At 37.9% G+C, this 25,748-nt stretch overlaps 1 protein-coding gene across 1 annotated transcript in view; it reads right to left on the reverse strand.

Annotated features, from left to right (window-relative positions):
• Window positions 1-25,748, reverse strand: part of IL1RAPL1 (interleukin 1 receptor accessory protein like 1) — a 1,316,605-nt gene that overhangs the window by 51,524 nt on the left and 1,239,333 nt on the right. The window contains exons 7-8 of the mRNA XM_082716862.1: window positions 5,764-5,896; window positions 3,535-3,680 (exon numbers count right to left, since the gene is read on the reverse strand). Coding sequence (XP_082572988.1) covers window positions 3,535-3,680; window positions 5,764-5,896 — 279 coding nt within the window. The remainder of the gene's footprint in view (window positions 1-3,534; window positions 3,681-5,763; window positions 5,897-25,748) is intronic.

A 25,748-nucleotide genomic window follows, 5' to 3' on the forward strand; every position in this document is an offset into this window, starting at 1 on the left:
TTATTTATTTATTTGAGAGACAGCATGCATGAGAGGGAAGAGGGTCAGAGGGAGAAGCAGACTCCCCACTGAGCAGAGAGCTTGACAGGGGTCTCAGTGACCTGAGCTGAAAGCAGGTGCTTAACTGACTGAGCCATTCAGGGGCCCTGCACACACTAAGTTTAAAAGGGACTTCTGGAGTACATGACCTTGAAGAACACTTTTCGGCTTCTTTTTTTTTTTTAATTTTTTTTATTTTTTATAAACATGTATTTTTATCCCCAGGGGTACAGGTCTGTGAATCGCCAGGTTTACATACTTCACAGGACTCACCAAAGCACATACCCTCCCCAAGTCCATAACCCCACCCCCCTTCTCCCAACCCCCATCCCCCCAGCAACCCTTTTCGCTTCTTAATGCTTTTATTTTACTAAAAACAAAATGCTTTCTCAGTATAAATACATATTTGAAAATCGTTGTGGATTTTAGTGTTAAAGACTGCTCCAACACTGGCCACAGTTTTTTTCTTCATGTTTAGGGAATCCGACAGTATTGGGAAAGTTTTTCAAATAATTTCCTTGATTCTTCAATCATCTATTTTTGTAGTCTGAAAGCCTTTGTAGCTGTGGGCAACTTAACCTTGGGCCACACATGCTAAAAATAGCCTGGGGGTGTTTGACCCTTCCTGGCTGTGTGCTTATCCATAAGAACAGAGCGTTAATAGTTTATCCTCCTTAGAAACAATTCATTTTCCTTCTTTTCTCTTTATGATGGTGTAGGGGCCAAGGGCAGGCCACCACAAGACAGACCACTCTGGCATGAAGATTATTATAAGCTGAAGGCAACTGAGACCCTGAGGGCTCAAGAGAAACTTTTGCCCTTCCCTTAACTACATAGAAGACTAGAAATTGAGGGTCTTTTCCAGAATAAGGGTTATTAGCAGAAATAAGTTTTATCTGAGTGATCCATCTGTATGGCAGAGTAAATATCTAATTACCAAACATCTGTTCTTCTTATCATTTTGTGAATTACATTCCTTTCCTCTGAAGTCCCAGAGCCCTACCCCCTTCTTAGTTCAGGATAACAAATATGCTTCATTTTGCCCGTCTTTGGAATGTCCATGTCTGTAAGGATTTCCCATACGGACACTATTAAATTTGATTTTTTCCTGTTAATCTGTCTCATGTCAATTTGATTCTTAATTCAGCTAGAAGGACCCTTAAGAAGACAGGAATTCTTGGTCCCTGACAAGCAATTCTTTACTGTTACTCCTACTGAGTCCTAAAAAGAAATGCGTTGTCCAAGTGAACAGATTTTTATATGTGTCCTATATCTTCTCTCCACTCTTTCCCTTCTTGAGAAATAATTCGGACTCTTTAATTAGAGCATATTCAAGAGAGTGACCAAGATGGTGGAAGTACTGTATCATCAGAAAGGAAAAAGAAATAAAAGAAACTAAGCAAGTTGCATCAAGGGAAGTAAAGCCTTGGAAGGATCATGGCAAAGGTCAACAAACTTTTGATGGGCTGTTTTGGGGAACAGAGATTAAAAGTGTAGAACTGGGGTCAAGGGGTGGGCAGATAGTGAAATAGGGATGCTTTCTAATAGGTTTTTTCAGAGATAGAACTGGCTTCCTTGAGAGGGAATATGATCCAGTATAAAGTGACTGATCACTCAGCAATATGTTATGGAATGGTTCAATTAAATGTTGTTTCTGTCCTTTCATATGTATCATATTTCTACGCTCAACTCCTTTATTGACTATGTATGTTAAGCTACAGAAAAAAACAATCATTGCTACCTGTCCTTACTTTTCCCCTCTACTCACATCTCCCAAAGGTAGACTCTTTTAATATTGTAGTCTCCTGACAACAGAGGTGTCTGTTTTAATAGCTTTCAGTAGCATTGTTCAAAGAGAATCTATTGCCCAATAAAGTTGGAGGGGGGCAATCTTCAATGTTCTCTTTCTTTTTCAACCTCAAAGCGTCTAGGATTAAACTTGTGCTTTGAAATTAAAATCATTATAAATTTGCTGAGTAAGAGAATGCCAAGTATACTTGTTCCCAAAGCTGGAAACTTTTCACTTAGCATAATGTAGGAAAAAAACCACTTTTCTTTTGTATCGCACATGAAAAATTTCTGCAATGAAGGCAAAGCTCCAAGTTCACAACTGTTTTGTGAAAAAAAAAAAAAAAAAACAAAACACAAAAAACAAGCCCAAACTGGAGTCATTTGCTTCCCCTCCCCAATAGCAAACCAAGACTTAATTACAGTTTTGACCTATCTCAGGAGTGTGACATTTTAAAAGTCAATTTGAAATTTCCCCCCGATCAGCACCAGTGACTTCATCTGCATGATAAAAAAACAACAACAGTAACAACAAAAACCCCTGCCTGTCCCTGTACTCAGCCCCTAAAGAAAGTGTCCAGGCTTGAACCAAACCTTCCTTTCTTTCTCTCGTTAATAATTTCTTGCACCACCCTCCTTCCATTTTGAGCTACTGCTCAGAGCTTCCCTATTCACGAGTCATTTAATAAAGCCAATTAGATCTACAAATTTACTCAGTCGAATTTTGTTTTTTAATAGTCTCCAATTTGAACAATTTCAATATATATTTATACATATTTTAACCCTGTGCCTACTGTGTTGGGCTTGCTGTGGAATCAGATTTTAGTGCAGCAGATATGGTACTCAACCAAAATCTATCTTCCTTGAATTATCATTAATGAATAATAACTGAGCGTTAGTTTTTTAATGACTAATCAATTAATTACTGTTAATCTTGGGAAGATACTACACATGCTAAAGTTATCCAAGCCAGAAAAAACTGTCAAGAAGTACTGCAATGGGGAATCCCTCAGACATAATTCTTAACACTAAAGGAAGAACCTTCAAAGAAAGAACACAATCTTTGGGGCACCTGGGTGGCTCAGTGGGTTAAAGCCTCTGCCTTCAGCTTGGGTCATGATCTCAGGGTCCTGGGATCAAGCCCCACATGGGGCTCTCTCCTTGGCGGGGAGCCCGTTTCCTTCTTTCTCTCTGCCTGCCTCTCTGCCTACTTGTGATCTGTCTGTCAAATACGTAAATAAAATCTTAAAAACAACAACAACAACACAATCTTTGACTTAAAGTTTCCCATTATTTTTGATTGGTTTGTTAATTTCCAACAATAATAAATAGCATTTAACTTCCTATCTCCTGCATACAAGTTCTGTGCCAAGTTCTTCACATTTCTTGTCTTCTTTCATCCTTAGAACACACTAAAGAGTTGCCACCATTGTTTCCCCATTGGCTAGTATCAGGAAACTGAAGCTTAGGGATGTGATACGCCAACCCCAAGATTCTGGGTAAAGCCCAACAAGGGATTCATATTTGATTCTCTAGCCTGAGCTAGTCACGCATCCACTGTGTTATCCATTGCGATGGCCCTAATGCTATTGTGCTTATTTTGTTTAGGGTAAACTGATGTGGAAAAGCACAGTATATTTTTGGTTCCCAATTCTTTCCCTCACATTACAGGTTCAGGACTACTCAAGCTTAGAAGGTGACACTCACCCCGTTTGTGAAGGAGAACACTGGCGTGCCGACGTCCATTTCCATTTTCAACATAACAGGAGTAATTTCCCAAGTCACCTTCTTCTACAGAGTCCACAATTAATGAGATGGAAACTTCCTGTTCCCCGAGATGCTCCTTGAGAATTCTAAAATATAAAGGAAAACGAAACAAAAAACCCCACACAAACATACACAGACGTGAAAGAGAAAAAAAAAAATTAGATGAATCTAAATCTGAGGTGAAAATACCTACAGCATCTGTGCTTTAAATTTGGCTACGGTTGATGCTATCGTAATTAAATTATATTATGCGCTTTTCTTCTTCATTTCTAATGAGGAAGCTTGTTTTTGGAGATGCTAATGAAGTTGCAGTTAATTATATCTCTTAGCAGGACAATCACACTGTCATAATAAAGAGGCGAGAAAGACCTTAAGAAAACTTTACAAACTGCTTTCCTTTTAAGAAATATGATATAGTAAAGGTGAGAGAAAAAATTCTAATGTCTTAGGCTGGGAGACTAATTATATAGGTCAGTTTGGTTTAGATTTTTTTGTTTTTTTTTTTAAAAAAATAGAAGATTTTGGAGTTGTTTTGACATTTCACTTGAAAGTTCTCTAGCCTGGCTTTTTCCCTTTTTTCAAACGATACAAATCAATTGCCTATTTTAAAAGAATCATGAAATTATAAGCCCATAGACTTAATATTCTGAGGAGGTGCTTAATTCTAACATTAAAATGAATGGTAAACACTAACTTCACTGTCAAAGGGTTTCATAATCTTTTAGAGTGAATGGAAACCTCCAAGTGAGGCTCCCTTTCCCTGCGTGGAAGGTTTCCACCTCCACCCTCTCATCTGTTTGGTAACTCATATTGCACCATACTTCCTAATGTAGAATTACACCTTTCTAGACCCTTTCTTCAGCACCCACAAAAAGAGGGGGAAAGTTAGGAAGTTTATTGTTCTCTTTTAACGTTAACATCTTAAAGTATATGGTTAAAGGATAATAGCGAACTTATAAATGTGAAAAATGGTACAGGAATGTTATAGCACGTATTGGAGAATTGTCCATCTAGGTATTTCCGAGCCCAACTGGAGTGCAATATTCTTGTGTATTTGTTGCCAGGAAGAAGATCCCAATAAAAATAACCTTATATGACAGTTTTATATGTTTTTTATTTGCTATTGCAAAACTTTTTCACTTACACCTTTGATCAGGTTTTAAAGATCCTCACATTTAGGAAGAGGAACCTTAGCTTAAATGCTCATATATACCCAGAAGATGTGACCTTCAGATCGGTGAATGTTTACACACGATCAGCATTTTGATTCTGTTATAACTTAATTATTATTTATAATGCTTGCTTACTTATACTATGATTAAAGATGAGTATCTATGTCCAAGCATAAGTTTATTTATAATTGAATACCTCAATACTTAAAAGTAAATGCATAAATAAGTTTTTAAAAAGAAGTTTAAAGATTACACCCTCAAAATAGATGGTATTTTTTTTTAAAAAGATTTTATTTATTTACTTGTCAGATAGCACAAGCAGAGGGAGAAGCAGGCCCCCAATGAGCAGGGACCCCGACGTGGGACTTGATCCCAGGACTCTGGGATCATGACCTGAGCCGAAGGCAGAGACTCAACCAACTGAGCCATCCAGGCATCCAAATAGATGGTATTTTTTAATGGTCATTCTTTATCATTCCCACTATATTAATATTTAGAACTAAAGTAGGTCTAAAAAAGACAATGAAAACATTTTATGTATCCTTTATCATTCTTATCAAGTGCTTTATGGTCTACTTGATGGCTCAAATATGTAAAAACACATAAAAGGAAATGAAAGAGACTGTTTGGTTGAGTCCTTGTTAATATTTCTTCTTGACAATTTTCTAAAAAAGAGCTCATAAACAAAAGGCACAATATCACATTTTCCACATTTGATGGCATTTTGGTCTGTCTCATATTCAGTTTATTTCTTAGGGAAAAACTCTTTTCTATTTCCCTTAAGTTCTTTGCAAATGGCATTCATGTTTTGCAATTCTCCAGTCAGTCTCCACAGTGTTTTGCCTCTTGGCAATTCAATGTTGAGATATTTTTATTATAATAGTAACCCCTCCCAAACAAGGAAGACCCCTTTATTTTCCTTTAGCTCACTTTCTGTTCACTAACAGAGCAAATGTTAACTTTGACTGTACTAGTTAAAAGGAAAAAATATTTTTACCTAATGTCACTTTCCCAAACTCGATTTTCATCCAGATCTTCAATAAACTTCTCTCCTTTCATCCAGTAAATTAAAGGACTGACATCTCCACTGTACCCAAAGAAAGCTCTGCAGGTTAGATTAGCTGAGTCGCCTGCAGAGAGAAGTGATGGAAATGTGTTATAAAACTATTTGTACACTCTTCTTTTAGGCAAACTGGCAGGTAACATTTTAATCACCTCATTGATTTAATGAAACATTTACCTAAAATGTTTTTTCAGCTATTTTTAATCCTTGTCAAATTTACAGAATATGTGCTTTTGACAGCTTGTTTAATGAAATGGGAGTTACTTGTACGATTTTGAAGAAAACTGGTCAGCTATTTTAGAGAAGGTTCTTCCAGTTATGCTTGCCTCATGTTTTTACGTGATTAGATTTAAGTTATGAATTATTGGGAATGATACCACAGAGGTGATGTGCCCTTCTCAATGTATAGTATCAGAGGGTACAGAATGTTAGTAATGACAGGATTTCACAGGGCAGTTAGAAGGTGTTTCTTAGTCCTTAATGCAGGAAATGGAAAGGAAACAGAATTGATGTGAAAAAGAAGGAACTGTAAATCCAGGAGCACCTAAAAATTTTATTAACACGTTTTTGCTATTTATGGAGTAATGTTCTAATTAAGGAAACTAACATATGCTCAGGTAGAAATGTACATTTTAAAAAACAAACAAAGAACTCATGAGAGTAAATACTTGGGATTTTTATTAGATGTAAAATCAATGATGCTACTGTGGAGATTAGTTTCTTTTAACATGCTACTCAGGAGAAATCACTGTAATGATGAAGACAGATTGGTTGATTACTTAATAAGGTATGTGGAAGTCCCTGACTAAAAGGCAGAAGTGAATTTAATACCTGCGAAAGTAAGGTCTATTTCTGGACAGATTAGACCATTCTGCATATACTTGGTTCCCCCAAGCCTTGGCTGGCATCAGAGAACTGAAATATTCCTGTACATGGAAGTTTTAAGATCCTGGTGCCTCCAAGTCGAGTCAGAAAATGGGCAACAAGATGGGAAGCCATAAGGGCCTACTCCAGCTTGGACTGGGACAAAGAAACTCTTAGGGTATGTAGAGTGCCAAGAGTGAGTTGCCCCAAGATGGGCCGCTTTGGCATACTGATTATTTTAAATAAAAATTACTTAAGAGACAGCCCATACAAGAAGGACATTCCTCTGTGTCCAGCCCATACAAGAAGATCTTCCTCTGTGTTGGTGAAAGCACAACATGAATCTCCCAAGTGAAAGGTCCCCTTCCTGAACCAGAAAGTAAAGAAGACACCCTTATCGCCAGAGACCGAGTTAGAGCTGTAAGAACAACCCTCATTAACTTTTTACCTATGTTCAACTGAAGCCCAAATCTGTTTAGAATTCCTTACTAACTGAAGTTTTCAGAGTTAAATTTTCTTTGTCCTGTCAATTTCTCACAGATTTATTGGATCTTTGTCGAAAAATTATAAAAGCTACCTGCCTTGGTCATTTCTTTAGGAATCAATTTCATTATTGGGCCTCCATGAGCACATAATAAAACTGGGTATTTTTTCTCCTGTGAATCTGTCTCATACCAATTCCTAGTCCAGCAGGAAGACTTTTTGAGTGGTAGAGAAAGAATTTTTCCTTTCCCTCAGGTACTATAAGAGTGGATGAAAGCTGAGCACCAGTGACACCTTCGTTTGCATCTGAAGCAAGCAGATTTTCTCAATTTCATAGATTCTTGAAAAGATTCTCAAGGACACTGACAACTAAATGACCTTAAAGTGCAAAGAAGGAGAGTCCTAAAGACTGGAAACCTCAGAGCTAAGTTACAAGTTAATAGTGGACATCTCCTGAAATTGTGCTTATGAGTGACTGCATATCTGATAAAAAGTTACATCCAAAATATATAAAGAACTTACAATACTTAATACCTCCCCAAAATAATCCAATAAAAAATGGACAGTAGAGATGAACAGCCATTTCTCCAAAGAAGACATGTAGATGGCCAACAGACACATGAAAAGATGCTCACCATCACTGATCGTCAGGGAAATAGAAATCATGACTATAATGAAATATCACCTCACACTTGTCAGAATGGCTAAAATCCACAACACAAGAAACAAGAGGCATGGATGTGGAGAAAGGGGAATGCTCTTGTACTGCTGGTGGGAACGCAAACTGATATAGCCACTCTGGAAAACAGTATGGAGGTTCCTCAGAAAGTTAAAAATAGAAATACCAGCAACTGCACCATTAGGTATTTACCCAAAGAATACGAAATACTAACTCAAAGGGATATATGCACCCCAGTGTTTTCATTGACTGATGAATGGATAAAGAACATGCAGCATATATAAAAAACAGACTATTACTCAGCTTTAAAGAATGACAGCTTGTCATTTGCAATCACATGAACAGAGTTCGAGTATTATGTTAAGCAAAATAAGTCAGTCAGAGAAATACAAATACCATATGATTTCACTCATACGTGGAATTTAAGAAAGGAAACAATCATAGGGGAAAAAAAAGAGAGGCAAACCAAGAAACGGACTCAACTCTAGAGAACAAACTGCTGGTTACCAGAAGGGAGGTGGATGAGGGGATGCGTGAAACAGGTGATGTGGACTAAGGAGGGTGCTTGTGGTGAGCACCAGGTGATGTCTGGAGGTGTTGAATCACTATATTATACACCTGAAACTAATATTACACTGTAAGTTAACTAATTGGAATTCAAATAAAAACTTAAAAAAATAAATTCTATTCTTCAAGTTCTACAATAAGAACATTTTTATTGGATAAAATTCATATCATTATCGTGACTATGTCCATTGTATAAGAACGATTTGTAAATAAATTCTTGCTTATCTAATACTTCTAAGATGACGTGATAGAGCTTTCTCCTTTTATCTCTGTTTATGTCTGCATATTCTCCAAGTAAGTGATACCTCATGGATTTTTGAACCTATATACATTATGTGACAAGAAAATCCAGAAAACGTCTACAAGCTTTTAAGAGGCAAAACGGAGCTTCAAGTAGGTTACAAAATAGATAATTGAAGGTCAATCTTATTGACTGGAAATGAACTGTGGGTTTCTATGGGAAGTGTCAATCCAATGTTATAAAACAATTTAAAATCTAATATTCTTTGCTTCTGCCTTTTTATAAGAGGGCCAGCTTTTATGCAGCTGAACTACCTGTTACAGAGTCAAGATAGTCATGTATTCAACAGTAAATCTCAAAATACTACCTGGTGTGATGATTAACATCACATGTCAACAGAATCAACATATATTACAGAGTTTTCAATTTGTATATATATCAATAATTTACATAATCTGTCTTTCAAGAGATCAAGTTTTAGGGTTTTTTTTTACATTTTTAAAATATTTTATTTATTTTTATTTTTTAAAAGATTTTATTTATTTATTTGACAGAGAGAAAGATCACAAGTAGGCAGAGAGGCAGGCAGAGAAAGAGGGGGAAGCAGGCTCCCTGCTGAGCAGAGAGCCCGATACGGAACTCGATCCCAGGACCCTGAGATCATGACCTGAGCCGAAGGCAGGGGCTTAACCCACTGAGCCACCCAGGCGCCCCCCAATTTTTTTTTTAATTTAAGATTTTTTATTTATTTGTTTGACAGACAGAGATCACAAGTAGACAGAGAGGCAGGTAGAGGGAGAGGAGGAAGCAGGCTCCCCGCTGAGCAGAGAGCCAGATGTGGGACTAGATCCTACAGGACCCTGAGATCATGACCTGAGCCAAAGGCAGAGGCTTAACCCACTGAGCCACCCAGGTGCCCCAAGTTTTAGTTTTTAGATAGGAGTAAGTGACTGGAACTCATACATAGAAATCTCCAGAAACTGCCTAATTTCCCATTACAGTTTTACTAAATATGGAGGTTTATAAATAATGATCATGCCATTAGCAACTCAGCTTGATATTAGTTAGCAGAGAGGTGAACTGAATCTCTCAGTGAGATCAGAATTTGTCTTTCCTGTCACTATCCCACCTTCCCAGAGAAAGTGATTTTTCCATACCTAATTCTTTATGTCTCTCATTTGCAAACTTTGTGCTGCCACACCTAGGAAATGGCTACTGCACCCATCATGAGGAATGATTTGCTTTCTCAGTCATCTTTGCTCATCTGATCTTTCGCTACCTACCTTGCCTTGAGCGCTGGTACTGGAGTTATCTGCAGTGTTATAGGGACACCTAGGGGAAATCTAAGCAGACTTGGCCTGGGCTTGCTGTGGGTCAAATAGTGGAATTCATGGAAGGAATAAAAAAGAGGGTGGAAGGAAAAACAGAAAAGCACTCCAGGCTGAGAGAAAATAGCATGAATGAAAGAATACCAAAGAACTTTGGAGGAAATAAATAACTTTGGAAGGACTGAAGCTCAAGTGTATGTGGGGATGGGGATTGGAGCACTGACTAGACCAGAGCAGTGGCAGCCCTATCCAACTCCATGGAGGCCATGTTGAAGAGTTGGGCCTTCCATTTAAAGGCATAAAGATAAAAAATAGCTGGGTAAGCTGGGGAAAGGTTTCAAGTAGGAGACTGACATAATCACATCTGAATTCTAAGGAAATCACTCTTACTGTATTTGCAAAACTGGGATTGGATCATGTGATGTCCAAGTTTTCGTGTCCGAGAGACCACCAAGGAGCCAACACCGATGCAATCACACGAGGGTTGATTTTACAAGCTTAAGCTTGGGCCCAAGTATACCCGACTCTGCGGAGTAGGGACTTGGACCCTGAGGCTAGTTAAGGCAGGGTTTTTTTTTTGGGTCATTACAAGAGGCTTTTGCGGGAGGAGGAGGAGAAGTTTCAGACTTTTCTGCAGTAAGCTGATTAGCTGTTGCCTGGGTGTTGCAGGGTGGGGTACTTTCTAAACTAAAGTTTTCTGAACTAAAGCAGGGTGGGGGGGGGTCCCTGGAACTAAAGTAGAGTAGGGGAAAGTTCAGCCCTTGGGCCTGAGATGGCTGCCAAAGCTAAGATGGCTGTGCTTGTGCTAATGCTAAACTCGAGGTGGGATGGCCTTAATTTCCTTGGCCTCCACAGATCAGAGGGAAGAAAGAAGGATTTAGAATGTTACAATACTTCAGGATCACATAAGGAACAGTTTTCGCAAAGCTTGGATTATTTCCACATAATTTCTTAAAAGGTGATAGCAGTGACTATAGATCACTATGCTCTTTATCAATATGTTAGGACACCTTTCAAAGTAGAGATTAAATAGAAAGCCTGATAAGGTGGAAAAACATACTTTTTATTTTTTAAATTTACATGCATCAGTATGTGTGTAGGGGGAAGACAGAGAGAGAGAGAGGTAGACTGGGGCATTGCCAGCCGCTTCTCAGTGCAATCAGGACAGAAAGTCAACTTGAGCAGAGCTCTGTTCCGTGAATAGATTTTTGAGTGTGGTTTCTCTCAATTATACTTACTTGTGTGGCTGCACAAAAGGAGACCACCCTCCTTCTTAAGCACAGCTATGCTCACAGGAAAGGACAGTAGAAGCCAGTGAAGTCAGTCCTGAGAGAATGACTTCACTGTGCCAGGTAAAGTGCCAGGTAAAGTCCCGCTCACACCTGAGCCTACCCAAGTGCCTAAGTGTTGGGGAGGAAAGCTGTGTCCATCCAGTAAGTACTGTTCTTTTTAGAAGTGATGGCCAGGGTGCCTGGGTGGCTCAGTGGGTTAAGCCTTTGCCTTTGGCTCAGGTCATGATCTCAAGATCCTGGGATCAAGCCAGGGAGCCTGCTTCCCCCCCCTCTCTCTGCCTGCCTCTCTGCCTACTTGTGATTTCTCGATCAAATAAATAAAATCTTAAAAAAATAAGAAATGGTGGCTCATCACAGGAGTGTCAAGGAACTGTGACTTTGGGCCCCCAGTGTGTATTATCTATGTTTGAAAGTAGGAATAAAGGACTATCATCCCTTCTTGTCAGATCGAATAAGAACTGAGAGGTGATGGAAATTCCTGGAGCAAGGAGGGACCTGGGGAGAGATGATGTACTTCCACCCAATAAGGGCAGATGGGAAAATTAGGAAAATAGAATGGGGAGATTTTATTTAGGGTATTAGGCAGTTGGGAAATAGGAATTAAGAAATTCAAAATGACACCACTGTGTTTATATCTTAGGTTGAGGAAGCAGGACGTGTCTGTTATTTACAAGTTTTTAGCATCTGAGTTCTAGGAGCAGTCCATCAATGATTCATTTCACATTCTCATGCTTTTTAACATTATATTATTTGCTTTAAATTTGTCTCATTTCCATTTCTTCCAAAAGTATGACTTGGCTTTTCTAGAAATAGTCATTCTGTTTTTTCTCCTCCCATAGCCCTTAGGACATATCTGTATTTTATGATAATATATTCCTTCCAATATCTGGTTTGTTTGCATGCCTAACCCAGCAACTAGAGTATTTATTCCCCAGAGGCAGAAATTATATGTGTATTTACCTTTTTGTATTACTAGGACCCATTACAGTGTCTTGAATGTGTTAGAAACTTTGAAATTAATAACCTGCTTAATATCTCTTGCACTTGCATTTTCCCTTGGTTCCTTTCTTTCAAAGCTTCATTAATTAAAGGTTACATGTCTCCATCCTATCTCAACAGGCCTAGTCTGTCTTGTAAACTAGCCTCCAACATTGCAAATGCAGAGCCTCCTCATTCAGATGTTATTTCACTTGAGGGCTGGAGCTGCTTCATACCAGCTTGTAGGAACAGTTACTACAGTTTTCAGAAATTCTGTAAGTAGGTTGTTAAAAATCAAATGATGGAAACTTATAATGAGCTACACTGTATTTCTCTTTTAAAGATTTTATTTATTTGAGAGAGAGAGAGAGAGAGAGAGAGAGAGGGCATGAGCAGGGGGAGGATCAGAGGGAGAAGCAGACTGCAGGCTGAGCAGGGATCTGACTTGGCTCCATCCCAGGACCCTGGGATCATGACCTGAGCTGAAGGCAGATGCTTAACTGACTGTGCCACCCAGGTGCCCCTTAATTTTACTGAATTAAAAACAAAGGTCTATCATATGATCTCCCTGATATGAGGAAGTGGTGATGCAACATGGGGGCTTAAGTGGGTAGAAGAAGAATAAATGAAACAAGATGGGATTGGGAGGGAGCCAAACCATAAGTGACTCTTAATCTCACAAAACAAACTGAGGGTTGCTGGGGGGAGGGGGTTTGGGAGAAGGGGGTGGTATTATGGACATTGGGGAGGGTATGTGTTTTGGTGAGTGCTGTGAAGTGTGTAAACCTGGTGATTCACAGACCTGTACCCCTGGGGATAAAAATATATGTTTATAAAAAATAAAAAATTATATTAAAAAAAAAAAACAAAAAACAAAAAACAAAAAACAAAGGTCTTGGGGCGCCTGGGTGGGTCAGTGGGTTAAAGCCTCTGCCTTCAGCTCCGGTCGTGATCCCAGGGTCCTGGGATTGAGCCCCACATCCGGCTCTCTGCCCAGCAGGGAGCCTGCTTCCTTTCCTCTCTCTCTGCCTGCCTCTCTGCCTACTTGTGATCTCTGTCTGTCAAATAAATAGATAAAATCTAAAAAAAAAAAAAAAAAACCAAGGTCTTAGACATTCCAAACTCAAAAACTTAATTTTGTTGCTACAGTATTCATCTATAGTATTTGTATGGCAGAAATACTATATAATAGTTTGCCACTGCACATCTTTTCCCAACTGCATATTTAGTGACATTACATTGGTAGCTGGCTATCAGCCATGGTGGGAGTATTTACCCCATAAATCGCCAAATGGTACTAATCATCCTATGATTTATTGTTTTGTTGCCTGTCTATGCTTAAGACAACATGGAGAAAATGTTAATAATGTAGATTAAACTTCAAAGCATCATGTCTATAGCTGTTAGATTGGTAAAAGCACAAACACAAAAATTCCTCTAATATCCAAAAACTATAATCTGATTCAGCAAAACCCCCCCCCCAAAAAAAAACTTGCTTACATCGTTGATGAACAAATAAAGTTCTGACATATATCTCCAATATCTCCCTCTTATCTGCCAATGTAAATTAAAGTATCAAAACCACTTAGATGTCAGAATTACACTTGGAGAACCAATGGTTAAACATTTACCAGCACACCACTCTCTTTAAAACCGTTCTCTCAGAGTGCCTGGGTGGCTCAGTCGGTTAAGCATCAGACTCTTTGTTTTGGGGCCTTCCTCATATAGTAGTAGGGGACAGCATGTGGATGGGCCAAACAAAGAACAAAATGTACTGATTTTTGTATACTCTTTTAAAAATAATAAATTGGATACATTTAAGTTGGATAATGCCATGATTTTGTACACACACATATACACACATGTAGTGAGATGATTACTACAGTCTGGCTAATTAACATATCGTTTCCTCCTTTTCTTTTCTTTTAAAGATTTTATTTATTTATTTGACACAGAGAGAGACAGTGAGAGAGGGAATACCAGCAGGGGGAGTGGGAGAGGGAGAAGGCTTCCCACAGAGCAGGGAGCCTGATGTGGGTCTTAATCCCGGGACCCCGGGACCATGACTGGAGCCAAAAACAGACACTTAATGACTGAGCCACCCAAGTGTCCCTCACAGTTACTTTTCTATTTTTTTGTGGTGACAGCACCTGGAATCTACTCTCTTAGCATATGTCCAGCATTCAGTATAGTATTTTTAACTATATATATAGTTATACATATAACTATATATAATATTTTAAGTATAGTCATCATACTGTGCATTAGATCTCTAGACTTGTTCATCTTAAATAATGGCAACTTTGCAACCACTGTTCTACTCTTTCCTTTTATGTACATGGCTTTTTTACATTCCACATGTAAGTGAGATCATGCAGTTTTTTTATTTCTGTATCTGGCTTATTTCACTTAGTGTAATGTTTTCCAGGCTGATCCATGTGGCTGCAAATGGCAGGATCTCCTTTTTTTTTTAAGAGTTTTTTTATTTATTTGCCAGAGAGAAAGAGATCACAACTGGGCAGAGAGGCAGGAAGAAGGAGAGGGGGAAACAGGCTCCCCGCTGAGCAGAGAGCCCAACTCAGGGCTCTATCCCTGGACCCTGAGTTCATGACCTAAGCCAAAGGCAGAGGCTCAACTCACTGAGTCACCCAAGTGCTCCAGGATATCCTTTTTTTTTTTTTTTTTTAAGATTATTTATTTATTTGACAGAGATTACAAGTAGGCAGAGAGGCAGGCAGAGAGAGGAGGAAGCAGGCTTCCTGCTGAGCAGAGAGCCTGATGTGGGGCTCGATCCCAGGACCCCGGGATCATGACCTGAGCCGAAGGCAGAGGCTTTAACCCACTGAGCCACCCAGGTGCCCCCAGGATATCCTTTTTTAAAGCTGAATAAATTCCACTATGTGTAAGTACATATCTATATATCTGATTCAGCAAAAAACCTGAATATATATATACATATAGGTGTGTGTGTGTACATATACACACACACACACTCACAATTACTTAATCCATTCATCCATCAATGGGCACTTAGGTTGTTTCCACATCTTGGCTATTGTGAATGGCTAATAAGTATATGATTCCCTAATCATCAGGGAAATGCAAATCAAAACCACAACGAGATATTACCCCACAGCTTTTAGGATGGCTATTTGATATATATATATGTAAAAATAAATAACATATGTTGACAAGGATGGAGAGAAAAGGGAACTCTTTTTTACTCTGTTGGTGGGAATGTAAATTGGTACAGACATTATGGAAAAACAGTATGGAGTCTACTTAAGAAATCAAAAACAGAATTATCATCCAGCAATCCTTCTTCTGAATATATTCCCAAAGGAAATGAAATCACTACCTGGAAGAGATATCTGTACTCCTATGTTCATTGCAAAATGTACTTTAAAACAACAATAAAAGTAACATGATTTTTGTCCCTCTGGCAGAGACAGCACTTCGGAATTAATTATAATGCTCAGAAATCGTACCAGACTTAATGACAGGCAATGAGTTATCAGAATTGAATTATGGTCTGGAAACAAATATTAATTTCATGACACAACAAAAAATTGGGGTTTATTAAATAGTTAAATATTATTATAGAACAAATAAAAAGGAGAAAATTTATTATTTTATAAATCTGTGGAGGAAAAATAATTTCTTAGAATTAATCTAGAAATTACAAGCAGGTTCAAAATTGACTATTTGAATATATAATTTGTAAAATTTCAGTAGAATAGAAAAAAATCCAAAGAAAACTAAGACAACAGAGAATGATTATAAATTTTTCTTTATTGTGTTTGCTATCTAATGTGTGACTGAATATGTTTTCAATTAAAAACAAAAAACAATATAGAAGCTTTAACATAGTACCTATGAAGGTCATTAATAGAGTAATATTCCAGATCTTCAACTTGAAAACAATGATAGCCAGATTTTAACAGAATCTAGAGGAAAAGTTATTAGTGTTGCAACTCCTAATACTACCCTTAACCTTGTTTATTTTTGTAAATTTCCACTGAGTTTCATGCCAAGTTCTCTGTTATACTCCTAGATCTTCTATAATATCACTTCATTTAGACAAATATGTCTTCAGATTTTACATTTTTTTCTTACTTCAGTTAAGCCAGTAAGTTTCATACATTTCCCAAAAATCTTACCCGCCGCCCCCGCCACCAGATTTTGACTCAGCAACTGTGGAGGATTATGAGGATTTTCATTTTTAACAAGCACTCCCAGGTGATTGTTTTGCGAGTGGTTACAGCTAAGTGTCTGGAACAATTTCTTTTCACCTTGGACTTTGATTGAAGTAGAATTGGGGCTCAGAAAAGCAACAAGATTGAAAAACATTTAGGCAGGGTCTTCAAGCAGGGAGAGAGGACAGGGAGGCTAGGGAAGAGGAAAGATGGGTTCATAATAATGACAGTGGTGGGGAGAGGGGTAGCTGGTATAGACGACAAGTAGGAAGTACAACTGAGTCACTGACGACGGGATCCAAGGTACAGAAATACATTTTCTTCCCTAAGTACTGTAGGAAAAGATTTGTGTTTCAGTGGAAAACTACTCATTTATCTACTGTACACTTTCCTGGGTTATCAGATTCTAGTTCTTCACTGCCTTTCAGCTACTTTTCAACTCTGTAAATTGTTGGTAACGGATATGCAAATGCTCTCATGTCAGGTAGTGATTTAATTGACTTCATTTCCCCTCTGCTCTCCTAGTTCCTTTCTACCCCCAAACCAGGGAAAAATCAATTTTTTCTTTACTTGGAATTCATCTCAACATTCCTCTATTCTGCATAATCTGATGTTTTAAATTACCTTTGAACTGGTTACCACATCTGCTTGGCTTCTTTTTCATATCATATGAACAAAATTTCTCTAACATGTATGAAAGTTATGATTATATGTATTTCTGAAAGTTATCTGTCAACAGGAATACAATACATTGATTATCACTGCCATTAAAAGAATTGATGCATGATACAACTCTGACATTTCTCTGATTACTGAAGGATTTTTTTTTCAGGTTTTACTTATTTATTTGACAGAAAGAGACCACAAGTAGGCAGAAAGGCAGGCATTGAGAGAGAGAGAGGGAAGCAGGCTCCCTGCCAAGCAGAGAGCCCGATGCGAGACTCGATCCCAGGATCCTGAGATCATGACCTGAGCCGAAGGCAGCAGCTTAACCCACTGAGCCACCCAGGCGCCCCGATTACTGAAGGATTTCATGAACATTTTCCTTATCCTTTTTTTCCAATGTAAGAATCAGCAATGTAAATTTATCTTTACTCTGTGCAGACTATTTAACTTGTTATCAATAGAAACTCCATCTTTTCTGTCTTTTGGTCTCTAATTTGCTACTAATATAAAGTCTCTGGTAACACATTTCTAGCTCATGATTCAGAGACTCAAGCACCACAGTTCTTTCTTTCCCTCTTCCATTTAGATATTGAAAAAACACCTTCAGTCTCATCTCTGAAACCCAATTGATAGCGCTAATGCTATTTACTACACTTAGCCAGAAATAAAGGAAATTATCATCAGAATTTCCCAAGTTACAGAGAAGAGAGAGACACATTAATTTAATTTTCCTCTCAATTTTGTTACTTTGTTTTCCTTCAAATAATAAGAGAAAAATTTAAGCTATGGCCTAGGGAGTCACGCACATCAAATATCAGTCAGCCAGGGCTGGAATCCTGAAGATAATGGTATTCTTGCTGTCTCAAGTTAATATCTATAAAAGCTACAGTAAAATGCACTAAATGCTTTTGCTGCCTTTTTGGTAGAAAGGTGCACTGTCAGCCCAATCTTACTAGGTTCAGAAGGAAGCATTTGAAAATTGATCATAAAAAATCATTTGCTATCTAAAATGAGAACAATGCTTGTCATAGGACAGGCTTTCAAGCAGGCCAGTGTGAAGGGGCCTTAAAGGAAAAATAATACGTTTTCCCTTCAACCAGTGGATTCCGATAGGCAGCAGGGACACTTGTTATTCAGGGCAACCTTTCTAATTAGGTATCATTTGGCCACTTCTAATACTGCTGAGAACAAAGACTTTCTCTCCACTAGAGGACACCCTCTAACATCGAAAAATAAAAAACTCCTTTTAATTAAAAAGAAAATTTCTTTTCTAATTAAAAACATCAACACCCAGAGATCTTACTCAGAATTAGGAAATGGTGAGCATTTTCTTCTTTTTTTTTTCTTTGCCATGTGTCAAACACCATTTATTTTCTCATTTAATCATTAAAACACCTCTTGATTCCAGGGAAATTAATATATCCTAACTTAGTTGAGAGTGAACTGTTAAAGGTCTCCCATATTGACAGAAAATTCTGTGGAGGGGAATAAGAGATTTAGCTAATAAATTTCTCAAATTTTCTGGGAGGTGCATAGAACATAACCAGATATTCTTTTATATTTTATATACATAAAGTTGTGATCTGTGTGGGTTTTTGTTTGTTTTTGCTAGCCCAATGTCCCTTTTTCTGGTAAACAAAGTCCTATCCTCCTCACCTGAGAGAACTGCTTTCCCAAGCCTCAGGCAATCATAGTACCCTATCTTCTTGGTTATGGTGACTGATATTACTGTAGCTAGTGGCTGGCTACAGTGGTTGGTATGTGACCCAAATGCCAACAAAATTAGAATCTTTCCCTACTTCAATAGGAAGCCCAAGACCATTCCTTTAAAAAACAAGGTAAAACTGGTATATGGCTTTATATGTTTCAGGTTTTCATTATAATTGGACATCTGTATATACTACAAAGTGATCACCACCAGAAGTCGAGTCCATCACTGTGCAATGAATTCCCTTCACCCATTAAGCACATCCCCAACCTCCTTCCCCTCTGATGACCACCAATTTATTCTAAGTGTGCGTATTATTTTCTTTGTTCATTTGTTTTTCTTTTTTACATATCATATATGAGTGAAATGATATAGTATTTGCCTTTGTCCATCTGACTTAACTCACCTAGCCTATTACCCTCAAGGTTCATCTATGTTCTTGCAAATGGCAAGATTTCATTCATCTTTATAGTTAGTTGTTTAGTATTTTATTATATATGTATATGTCTGTATTTATACTTATTATATACATAACCCCTTTATCCATTCATTCATTGATGAACACCCATCTTCTTGAATTTGCCGAGAATTGTTTTGTGGCCTAACATGTGATCTATACTGGAAAATGTTCCATGTGCACTTCAGAAGACTTCGTATTCTACTGTCTTTGGATGGAATATTGTATTTAATGAATCCATCTGATGTAATGTGTCCTTTAAAGCCAATGTTTCCTCATTGATTTTCTGTTTAAATGATCTATCCAATGATATGACACAAGTGAGGTGTTAAAGTCCCCTCTTATTGTATTGCTGTCTGTATCTCCCATAAGGTACATTAATATTGCTTTAAATATTTTGGTGCTTCTATGTTGGGTGCACATATATTTACAGAGGTTATATTCTCTTCCTAGATTGGCCTTCTTTATCATTAGTAATAATCTTCTTTGTTTATTTTTAATCTTTGTTTTAAAGTCTATTTGTCTGATATGAATGTATCTATAGCACTCTCCTTATTGTTTTCATTTGTATGAAATACCTTTTTCCATCTCTTCCCTTTCAGTCAGTGTGTGTCCTTCTGAAGTGAGTCTCGTGTTGGCAGCATAGGGGTGGGTCTTGTTTTTTAAATTTATTTAGCTTCTCCATGTCTTTTGATTTGATTTGAATTCAGTTCATTCACATTTAAAGTAATTACTGATAGGTACGTAATTATTGCCATTTGGTTAATATTTTTTTCTGGCTGTTTTTATAGTTTCTCTCTGTTCCTTTATTCTCCCCTTCTCTCTTACCCTGTGGTGTGAGAGCTTTCTTTAGTGTTACATTTTAATTCCTTTCTCATTTTCTTTTGTGTTTTTACTATAAGTTTTAACTTTATGGTTGCTGTCACATTTTCATATAACATCCTATGTGTATATATTATGTATATAATGGTCAGTTTTAAGTTGATAAGAACTTAAAATTGAATATATTCTAAACTTTATATTTTTAACTCCCTACTTTTCACATATTTTTATTTTATGCACCCCTGAAATAATTATTATAGTCTTACTTTTACTGTTTTTGTCTTTTAATCCTCATACTTGTTTTATAAGTCATTGACTCACTATTTATACTATATATTTACCTTTTACAGTTAGAATTTTACATGTGCATTGTTCCTTGTTCTTAATTAGTGTCTTTTCTTTTCAGCTTAAAAAAGTCCCTTTAAGGGTACCTGGGTGGCTCAGATGGTTAAGTATCTGCCTTAGGCTCAGGTCATGGTCCCAGGGTTCTGGGATTGAGTCCAGCATCAGGATCCCTGCTTGGTGGGGAGTTTGCTTCTCTTTCTCTCTCTCTTCCAGCTTGTTCTCTGCCTTACTTTCTCTCCAAAAAATAAAATGAAATAAAATCTTAAAAAAAACCAACCCATCCCTTTCACATTTTTTGTAAGACCAGTTTAGGGGTGATGAAGTCCTTTAGGTTTTATCTGGAAAATGCTTTTTTTAAAGGTTGATTTTATTTATTTATTTATTTATCGAGAGAGTGTGAATGAGAGTAGGGGCAGAGAGAGAGAGAGAGAATCTTACACAGACTTTGCATTGAGCGGGTAGCCGGACATGGGGTTCCATCTCTTGACCCTGAGATCATGACCTGAGCTCAAATGAAGAGTCAGACAGTTAACCAATTCTTAACCCACTGAGCCACCCAGGCGCCCCAACAGTTAACCAATTCTTAATGGCCACCCAGTTGCCTCTATCTCGAAAACTCTTAATCTCCCCTTTAATTCTGAATAATAACCTTGCTGGGTAGAGAATTCTTGGTTGAAAGTTTTTTTTTTCTTTTAGCACTTGAAATATTTCATGTCACTTTTTTTTTTTCCTGGACTGCAAAGTTCTGCTGAAAAATCCACTGACAGCCTTATGGGATTTCCTTTGTACATAACAATTTATTCTCTTGCCACTTTTAAAATTCTCTCTTTAATGTCAGCATTTTAGTTATACTGTGTCTTGTTGTGGCTTTCTTTGGGTTCACATTTTTTGGAACTCTCCGGGCTTCCTGGACATGGATGTCTCTGTCCTTCCCCAGATGAGGGAAAATTTCAGCCATTATTTCCTCAAAGAACTTTTCTGGATCTTTCTCCTCTTTTCTCTTTTGGGGACACCTAAATGTGAATAATATTTTGCATGATGTTGCTCCAATGGTTCCTTTAAGCTAGCTTCACTTTTTAAAATTCTTTTTTGTTTTTCCTGCTCTGCCTGAGTGAATTCCATTGTTTTGTCTTCCAGCTTGATGATCCATTCTTCTGCTTCACCCAGACTGTGGTGAACCAGCTAGTGTATTTTTCAATTCAGTTATTGCATTCTTCAGTTCTGTAACTTCCATTTGGTACTTTGTTACATTTTCTATCTCTGTTGATGTTCTGTGTTCATCCAATCTCCTGAATTTGGTGAGCATTTTTATAACCATTACTTTGAACTCTTTATCAGATAGGATGCTTATCTCTGTTTCATTTAGGTCTTTTTCTTTGGTTTCTTTTCTTGATCTTTTATTTGGAATATATTCCTCTGCCTCCTCATTTTGCCTGCGCCTCTTTGTTTCTACGTATTATGCAAATCAGCTACCTCTCCTAGTCTTGAAGGAGTGGTCTTATGTAGGTGATGTCCCATGGCACAGAAGTGCTATCCTCCTTGGCCACCATAGCCAGGGGCTCAAGAGGTTTCCTCTGTGTGAGCTGCATGTGCCCACCTGCTGTGGTGAAGCTGTGGCTGTGGTGTAAGGGTGAAAGGGACTCTTGCTCAGCCCAGTGGTAACACATGACAGTGATTCAGGGGTGGGCTGGTCCCTCAATGGGGCATGACCTTTGCTAACAAGTCAGTGGGGAGAGTTTCAAAATGACACTTGGTAGCACCAGCATTAACAAGTTAGAAAGAGATCACAAAAATGATGCCCAGTGATCCAAAATGACATTTGCCAGTGTCTCGGTCTCTTGAGAGAATGCCATGAAGTTTCTTTCTTTTGGGCAGATACTTTAATATTAGTAAGTGGGTCTTCTTCACATATGGTCTAGGTACTTTTCAAGCTGGTATTTTTGCCTGGGTCCCATGGCAGGTGAGTCTATGTGTGAGCCCTTTTAGAGCAGATTTCCCACTCCTTAAAGTTCTATGATTTTCCTGAATGTAATCCCCATTGGTTTTCAAAGCCATGTGTTTTGGGGGCTCATCTCTCTTGTGCAAGATTTAGAATTTGGGGTGCCTGATAGAGGACAGACCCCTTGTTTCTCAGGAAAAATATTCCATATTTTGGAGATCTCTCCTGATTGTACATTGCTGTGCCTAGACTTTTTGTTTGTTTGTTTGTTTGTTTGTTTTATGATACCTAGTCTTTGCTCTTCCTATCTGTTTTGATGCTGCCCTCATCCTTTGTTGTGGAAGCTCTGTTTATATAGTTCTTAGTCTTTTTTGGAGGAAATTATTTTATATGTAGCTGTACATCTGTTGTACCCATGGGAGAAGGTGAGTTCAGGATCTTCCTATGCCACCATCTTGAACCCTCCTCTCATGAGCATTTTGTTCTTAAAAAAGATGTTAAATGGTAGGGGAATTTTAATTTCATTTGCACCAGTAATCATGAATATTGCATGGTTATGGTAAAGATAAGTGTTTTGCCAGATTTTCCATGTAAGATAAAAGCAAAGTAGTTTACAGATCATATTTAACTTTTGTCATTGGTTACACTGAATGGATCCTCTTCCAGAAAGCTATATTTAGAAATGCAGACTCTCCCTGACTGCTACTACCACATACATACATGCACATGCACACACACACACACACACACACACACACACACAAATAAAGAAAGTTCCTTTGGAACCTCCTCAAGACATTTTACCTACTTAAGTATTAGGACCTATGGTATATAATAGTTGTCAGTTATCTACCCACAAACACTTTTTTTGGAAATCAGATATTTCTCTAATGATTCCAAAAGAAAGGAAAGAAATGCAAGGGGTACATTATAACAAGATCGTAGTTGAGAGTGTTATTCCTATAAGATGTAACGATGCTCAAATTTTAAGAGAACAAAATCACAGAAAAACAAGCCATTCATTTCTAAATTTGCTAACCATATTTTAGCTGTAGTGTCAGGTTTCTTTATGAACATTTATTTTGTACTATCTTCCAACATAACATATTTCTGTAGGTTTTAAGAACAAAGCAACTTATCTGGCTGGCAATAGATCATGAGAGGATCTAAGTAACCACAAACAGTTTGAAATTAATTAATACACATCCATAGTACACATGTAAGTGAGTGCTCACAAAATGTTACCAATTATTATTATTACTAGTATAACTATTACTATGGGTCTTAACCTTTTCTATAAGCGATGACTTGCAGTTCATGCATCCGGTTAGATCAGATTATGACTTTCAGGAAGCTGAGGGCTATATGCAGGGATTCGGATAAATAGATGGGGGTACTTCCTAAACTAATGAGATGAAGAGGGACAGTAGCAAAACCCCTCCAGAATGGAGAGAAAAATCTCATGCATTTGAAAAGAAAGGGTGTACAAATGGGAAAATGATTACTGCATTTTGTTTTGATAGTTCACAGATGCTTATAAGGACTCAAACTATAGCTCCTGATGGCTGCCTTCTATTGGCACAATACAAACATTTATGGCATCTAGAACAATCTGTGGACACAGGCTGAAGAAAGGAATTCATTAAGCATCAGTTAACATCTGGTGCCCTCTGATGACCTCACCCCTGAGAAAGTGTGATGTTGCAACCAAGTGCTGAGAAGACAAGCACTAGAGAAATGAAGGAGGTGTCTGATGAACGCTCAGTGGAAAAAATGTTCAGCTGCCAGGAAATGGATGTGCTCAAAAAGATTATTCAGAAACTCCTAGTGATGATAAAGGAGAGGAGATAGGGCCATTTTTGGATATTTCAAAAATTGAATTAAATTATACATAATGTAAAATTTACCATCTTAGGCAATTTTAAGTGTACAAGGAAGTAGGGTCATTTCTGCCCATCAGTGGAAGAGTAGATAGAAGAGACTTGTGGCTTGCTTTCTGACAAAGACATTAGAATTGCTTATAATTCTGTGCATTTCTAAAATTGTTTTGAGTCATTCACAAAGTAGACTTTCTTTTTTTTCATAATACAGACATTTTTAGGTTTTTATTGCTGAGCCTTTTATCAATCTCAAATTTTGGGGATTGCATCTTGATTAGACAAGTCTTTTACTTTTGCTTCATTAACTACACAGTCACTATACTAAATTCTTCAGGACTTCTTTCAACTCTTGTTGTACTTTCCCATCCTTCTACAGTCTCACATTTTTATTTACTTATTTGACAGAGATCACAAGTAGGCAGAGAGGCAGGCAGAGAGAGAGAGAGATGAAGCAGGCTCCCTGCTGAGCAGAGAGCCTGATGTGGGGCTCCATCCCAGGACCCTGAGATCATGACCTGAGCTGAAGGCAGAGGCTTTAACCCACTGAGCCACGCAGGCGCCCCTACAGTCTCACATTTTTAAAGCAAATTATTCCATTTCCAGCTTCCATGTATACTTCAACCAGCCATTAACAAACATAGAGAAAGCACTTTTCTGTGGTCAGTGGTGAGCAAATTCTTTACACCTCAAGTATCACAAGTAGTTGACATAAGAAAAAAGGAAACAGAGGAGACTGTAGATTATGAATATGAAAAGAAGAACTGAGAGGGAAAGAAAAATGAAAAGGGGAGGAAGAAAGGGATATTAGTGGTGGTGGTGAAGGGTATTGAAATATCTCCAACAGTTTATTCAAATGTAACTGTTACATATAGGTTGCTGTTGTCCTCTTGAAGAGACCAGGTCCTGAAACTGCCTTTGTTTTTGGGTATTTATTTTTAATGTGATTAATCTATTTTTTTCAAAACCCTGGCTGATATCTACTAAGGTACAGATCACTTAGTGCCTCCCAGTGATTGTTATCCCTCTTCCTGTTAGTCATATAACCCCCACGGCTATAGATGACATTTCTACTCTTGCCTTCCAGGTTGATATGGCCATATGACTGAGACTGGGCTAATGAGATGCAGGGAGAAGTCATGTGTGGTTGTCTCCTTTATGATGAAGCCTCATGCCCTGGACTTTACTTTTCCCTTTCCTATAGGCTGTGTTGGGTTCTGTGGTTCGTGGGGAGTCTGCTTGAGATTCTCTCCCTCTTCCTCTGTGAAGTCCCCTTCCCATGGTGTGATCTCTCTCTCTCTCAAATAAAACAAATCTTAAAAAGGGAGGGGATTGTTTTGCTATTTCTTATGTGGACTGTGAAAGTTCCAATTCAAATTGCATTTTGCTGTCTCTGTTTTAGGGAAACAACCTCCCCCCACCAAGTATCCTAACACTTAAGGTATTTTTTATTTTTATTTATTTATTTATTTAAAGA

The sequence above is a fragment of the Mustela nivalis genome (assembly GCF_964662115.1).
Source record: "Mustela nivalis genome assembly, chromosome: X".
NCBI lineage: Eukaryota > Metazoa > Chordata > Mammalia > Carnivora > Mustelidae > Mustela > Mustela nivalis.